A 6,419-nucleotide genomic window follows, 5' to 3' on the forward strand; every position below is an offset into this window, starting at 1 on the left:
GTTTAGAGTATTGATGGGTGACTGCTGTGGCTGGTCTGCTCTTTGGGCATACATGTACTAAGGCAGGCAGGAGGCAGCTTTGTTGAAATAGCTGATTTTCATTGGTCCCCCGTTTGTGTGCGCGCCAAACGTGCTTGAGTGCACGTGTGCACATGTACCTGCGTATATATTTGTTCCTGGATGTGTGTGTCTGTGTATGTGCTTGCGTGTGTATGTGGAAGGGTGTGGATATAACAGTGTGTGTTTTTTGTTGTTGTTGGTGTCGCTGACATCAATGGTGTCCCCCCCCCGGCCCCCGCCTTTGTGTAGTCTCATTTGGCTGTGAGCGTGGACTGTGCGTGCATGGGGGTGCATGGGGGCCTGGGGGTGTGTGAGCGTCTGCACTGACCTGTGACTAAGGTGAAGGTACTGAAGACATCAACCATTGTCACACTATTGACTTTAACCCTTCCTTTCTTCTCTCCTCTAGGTCATCACCCAACCAGGGAAGAGCTTAGGCGTATCCCTCACCATGGCAACAACATCTTCCCACGCATCCTGCATTCTGACACACACGCTCCTCTTGTGTGTGTGTGTGTGTCTCTCTCTCTCTCTCTCGCTCATCTCATCTTCTCCATTACCCCAATCCACTTTCTTACAACACCCTCCCCCTATTTGCACTCTCTCTCTCTCTCTCTCTCTCTCTCACTCACACACTCAGTCAATCTCCCCTGTCCTCTCATACTCTGCCATTCCACTCGCTAATGTTGGACCAGCCACTGGCTAAGACATGTTCTCTACAGCATGCAAGGGATCCGTGGGCGAGTCAAGGTAGGCTTTGACATGAACCTTGAGGAGGACAGTACTATAGAGGTCATGCCATATACTCTCTATTCCTGTTTTGCTTTCTCTGCCTGCTGTGACAAGAAGACAGTGGGAGGTGGCATGAGTGCGTGTGAGAGACCGTGTTAAACTGTTGCTGTGTGTTTGTCAGTGTGAGAGCACCGCCAGCTGCAGCCTGGCTGCTGTGTGTGTGAGAGAGAGAGAGAGAGAGAGCGATGGAGAGAGAGAGAGAGAGATAGAATGTGGGTCTGCTTAGCTGCCAGTCATATCTCAGGTGCTGCCTGTGCAAAAGTATTTACTTCTGTGTTTTTGTGAGTGTGTGGGTAAAGGCATTTTGCGGATGTTACATTATGCAGCTGTGTGTGTGTGTGTTCATCAGTGTGTATGATTATTCCCTCTGTGTCAATGGAAGCTTCTGAGGGAGTGTGTTCATCAAGACACACACACAAGCGCGTGCATGGAATCACACACACAAAGTGTTCGTATCTTCTGAAAGCCAGCCCATATGAATGAAGTGGCTGATTGACGGTTCAATTTACACAGCTTCATCTCTGGAAATGGAAATTAACAACACAAGCCACGTTCCGGTACATCAAGTGCAAGATGGAACAGATTGAGCTCCCCCTGTCTCATATATACACCCAGTCATGCAGCTAAAGAAAGGATGTGTGTGATAGATGCACATCTCCCATTGTAATGTTCTGCAGCGTCTTGGTTTCTTCCTCGCCATCCTCTTGGTGACAGCTGGAAATAGACCTGTAATGGGATCTTCTCAGGTGTACTGCTGCCTCTCAGATCTCTGCCAGCTGGGCTCCAGCTACAGGAGGTGTTATGTAGATCAGTGGAGGCTGGTGGCAGGAGCTATAGGAGGATGGGCTCATTGTAATGGCTGGATTGGAATTAATGGATAGGAGTCAAACATGTGGTTTCTATATGTTTGATGTGTTTGATACGGTTCCATTTATTCCATTCCAGCCTTTAGAATGAGCCCGTCCTCCTATAGCTCATCCCACCACCCTTCACTGATGTAGATAAGGACTACGCTCCACAGATTCATTTAGTTGTTTGGTAAAGTGTTGGCTGTTTCTGAGCAGGCATCATGTTTCTATAAATGACAGCAGATGAATCTTTGAAACATGATGTTGGCCTTTACAGCCTAGCCTGGTCTCAGATATGTCTGTGCTGCCTCGCCAACTCCTATGGTCTTTGACTTGACAAGGTAGCACAAACAGATTTGGGACAAGGCTATATATAAAGCCATTCTCCCTCTTTCATATGTACAGTGCCTTGCAAAAGTATTCATCCCCCTTGGCGTTTTTCCTATTTTGTTGCATTACAACCTGCAATTTAAATTGATTTTTATTTGGATTTCATGTAATGGACGTACACAAAATAGTCCAAATTGGTGTAGTGAAAAAAAAAAAATAGCTTGTTTCGAAATATTATATATTTTTTTAAACGGAAAAGTGGTGCATGCATACAATTGAAGTCGGATGTTTACATACACCTTAGCCAAATATACACTGCTCAAAAAAATAAAGGGAACACTTAAACAACACAATGTAACTCCAAGTCAATCACACTTCTGTGAAATCAAACTGTCCACTTAGGAAGCAACACTGATTGACAATAAATTTCACATGCTGTTGTGCAAATGGAATAGACAACAGGTGGAAATGATAGGCAATTAGCAAGACACCCCCAATAAAGGAGTGGTTCTGCAGGTGGGGACCACAGACCACTTCTCAGTTCCTATGCTTCCTGGCTGATGTTTTGGTCACTTTTGAATGCTGGCGGTGCTTTCACTCTAGTGGTAGCATGAGACGGAGTCTACAACCCACACAAGTGGCTCAGGTAGTGCAGCTCATTCAGGATGGCACATCAATGCGAGCTGTGGCAAGAAGGTTTGCTGTGTCTGTCAGCGTAGTGTCCAGAGCATGGAGGCGCTACCAGGAGACAGGCCAGTACATCAGGAGACGTGGAGGAGGCCGTAGGAGGGCAACAAGCCAGCAGCAGGACCGCTACCTCCGCCTTTGTGCAAGGAGGAGCAGGAGAAGCAATGCCAGAGCCCTGCAAAATGACCTCCAGCAGGCCACAAATGTGCATGTGTCTGCTCAAACAGTCAGAAACAGACTCCATGAGGGTGGTATGAGGGCCCGACGTCCACAAGTGGGGGTTGTGCTTACAGCCCAACACCGTGCAGGATGTTTGGCATTTGCCAGAGAACACCAAGATTGGCAAATTCGCCACTGGCGCCCTGTGCTCTTCACAGATGAAAGCAGGTTCACACTGAGCACGTGACAGACGTGACAGAGTCTGGTGTCGTGTCTTTGGGCCACCATTAAACTGAAGACATGTTTATCAATTAACTCCCTGTAATTATTATCACGCGATTAAACTGATTAATCGTTTAATTGTAATTAACTAGGAGATCGGGGCACCAAGGAAAATATTCAGATTACAAAGTTATAATTTAATATAACTTTCCTATATTATAACATTATATATTATATTATAGTATAGGCCGATTATCTTCTGGTTTAAATGGTATATTTTACCTCGCGTCCAGTCTCATTCCAAACGTCGTAAATTGTTGTATCTGCACGAATCCAGCCTTTACTAAAGTCATCCATACATCAATTGTCTTAAAATCATTTATTTACTAAACTAAGTAATTCACAGAAAGCATACAAACAGTAATTATCGTCACAAAGAATTGGTAGAGTAATGTGCCCTAGTGGACTAAACAGGCATGGCTGGTGTCTTGTTAAACAAAGGGTCATAAAAGGTCAGCTGAGGAGGCACACAGAGTTCATTAATATTAATAATTGATATGCTAATCCTTTGCACATGAACGCTCACTCATTCGGGAACAATTGCAATCAATATATATTTACGCTCAGTGTGTCGTCGGGATCCTTGTTGGAGAGTCGTTCTGTTGGAGAGTTCTCTCTCTCTCTCTCTCTCTCTCTCTCTCTCTCTCTCTCTCTCTCTCTCTCGGTTAGAATGGATCTTTCAAAGCGACATTCATTAATGTCGTCATAGAATGGATGTTTCGTTGGTCTTCGTGTTCAATGATATAATTTACTTAGTTGCAGACTAATAATTAATAACAAAGACTTGTTCTTATTCTGTCAGTCTCGATAGTCTAAAAGTTTAACCATGTGGTATAGTTAACCTTCAGTAGAGGAATTGGGGGTCAAACCTTGGCTCTCTCTTCTGAGGTAAGCTGGTCTCAAGAAAGTAAATCAGGGTGGGGTTTTATAGTGAACATAGAACAGGCTTGTCACATGACGCCTGGTCCTGTCTGTGTCCCTGGGGGCGTGCCGATGACTGAGTTAAGCTTGGTACAGAAATACAATTCTATCACATTAACATCAGTACATAGCATCTCAATGTATTACAAATAGCTTTATCCTTATTAATACATTTTATACCACCATTTGGATGCAAGTCCCCTAGCTGAGGCTATTATATAAACAGTTTTATGGTAATATGGCTATATTGTCTCTTCTGAGTATCACAAAATTGTACCAAGCGGACCAGTTCGTAGCTGGATTCTTCACCAATCTTTTATACCTTCTCCAGAACATAAATGTCGTTCGGTTCCCCAATTCTGTGAGTTGGAAGAATTTCCTGTGTCTCTCTATGAAACCCCTCTGTGTCTCAACTGGGCCATGTGGCAAGAGATTCTCCTCTAGAATTTTACAACCCCTTCACACAGGGCCTGGGTGGGGGGAGGTAGGTTGGGGGATGGTGCAAGGGGGAGGGGGTCAACTGTCCTCCCTGTACTCAAAGAGGGCAACGTCATGACACTGGAGACACCGTGGAGAACGTTCTGCTGCCTGCAACATCCTCCAGCATGACCGGTTTGGCGGTGGGCCCGCCCGTTCCCCAGACCTGAATCCAATTGAGCACATCTGGGACATCATGTCTCGCTCCATCCACCAACGCCACGTTGCACCACAGACTGTCCAGGAGTTGGCGGATGCTTTAGTCCAGGTCTGGGAGGAGATCCCTCAGGAGACCATCCGCCACCTCATCAGGAGCATGCCCAGGCGTTGTAGGGAGGTCATACAGGCACGTGGAGGCCACACACACCACTGAGCCTCATTTTGACTTGTTTTAAGGACATTACATCAAAGTTGGATCAGCCTGTAGTGTGGTTTTCCACTTTAATTTTGAGTGTGACTCCAAATCCAGACCTCCATGGGTTGATAAATTGGATTTCCATTGATTATTTTTGTGTGATTTTGTTGTCAGCACATTCAACTATGTAAAGAAAAAAGTATTTAATAAGATTATTTCTTTCATTCAGATCTAGGATGTGTTGTTTAAGTGTTCCCTTTATTTTTTTGAGCAGTATATTTAAACTCAGTTTTTCACCATTCCTGATATTAATCCTATTAAAAATGTCCTGTCTTAGGTCAGTTAGGATCACCACTTTATTTGAAGAAAGTGAAATGTCAGAATAATAGTAGAGAGAATGATTTATTTCAGCTTTTATTTCTTTCATCACATTCCCAGTGGGTCAGAAGTTTACATACACTCAATTAGTACTTGGTAGCATTGCCTTTATGTTGTTTAACTTTGGTCAAACGTTTCGGGTAGCCTTCCACAAGCTTCCCACAATAAGTTGGGTGAATTTTGGCCCATTACTCCTGACAGAGCTGGTGTAACTGAGTCAGGTTTGTAGGCCTCCTTGCTCGCACACGCTTTTTCAGTTCTGCCCACAAATTTTCTATAGGATTGAGGTCAGGGCTTTGTGATGGCCACTCCAATACCTTGACTTTGCTGACCTTAAGCCATTTTGCCACAACTTTGGAAGTATGCTTGGGGTCATTGTCCATTTGGAAGACCCATTTGCAACCAAGCTTTAACTTCCTGACTGATGTCTTGAGATGTTGCTTCAATATATCCACATAATTTTCCTCCCTCATGATGCCATCTATTTTGTGAAGTGCACCAGTCCCTCTTGCAGCAAAGCACCCCCACAACATGATGCTGCCACCCCCGTGCTTCACGGTTGGGATGGTGTTCTTCGGCTTGCAAGCCTCTCCCTTTTTCCTCCAAACATAAGGATGATCATTGTGGCCAAACAGTTCTATTTTTGTTTCATCAGACCAGAGGACATTTCTCCAAAAAGTACGATCTTTGTCCCCATGTGCAGTTGCAAACCGTAGTCTGGCTTTTTTATGGCAGTTTTGGAGCAGTGACTTCTTCCTTGCTGAGCGGCCTTTGAGGTTATGTCAATATAGGACTCGTTTTACTATGGATATAGATACATTTGTACCTGTTTCCTCCAGCATCTTCACAAGGTTCTTTGGTGTTGTTTTCACACCAAAGTACGTTCATCTCTGGGAGACAGAACGCATCTCCTTCCTGAGCGGTGTGATGGCTGCGTGGTCCCATGGTGTTTATACTTGCGTACGACGGTTTGTACAGATGAATGTGGTATCTTCAGGCGTTTGGAAATTGCTCCCAAGGATGAACCAGACATGTGGAGGTCTCCAATTTTTTCTGAGGTCTTGGCTGATTTCTTTTGATTTTCCCATGATGCCAAGCAAAGAGGCACTTTGAAGGTACGCCTTGAAATA

At 44.7% G+C, this 6,419-nt stretch overlaps 1 protein-coding gene across 1 annotated transcript in view; it reads left to right on the plus strand.

Annotated features, from left to right (window-relative positions):
• The first annotated feature begins 688 nt into the window (after positions 1–688).
• Positions 689–6,419, plus strand: part of LOC106580794 (rap1 GTPase-activating protein 2) — a 109,422-nt gene continuing 103,691 nt past the window's right edge. Inside the window, exon 1 of the mRNA XM_045703602.1 lies at positions 689–810. Within this exon, the coding sequence (XP_045559558.1) occupies positions 770–810 (41 nt within the window). The 5' untranslated portion in view covers positions 689–769. The remainder of the gene's footprint in view (positions 811–6,419) is intronic.

The sequence above is a fragment of the Salmo salar genome, chromosome ssa20 (genome assembly GCF_905237065.1).
Source record: "Salmo salar chromosome ssa20, Ssal_v3.1, whole genome shotgun sequence".
Classification (NCBI taxonomy): Eukaryota; Metazoa; Chordata; class Actinopteri; order Salmoniformes; family Salmonidae; genus Salmo; species Salmo salar.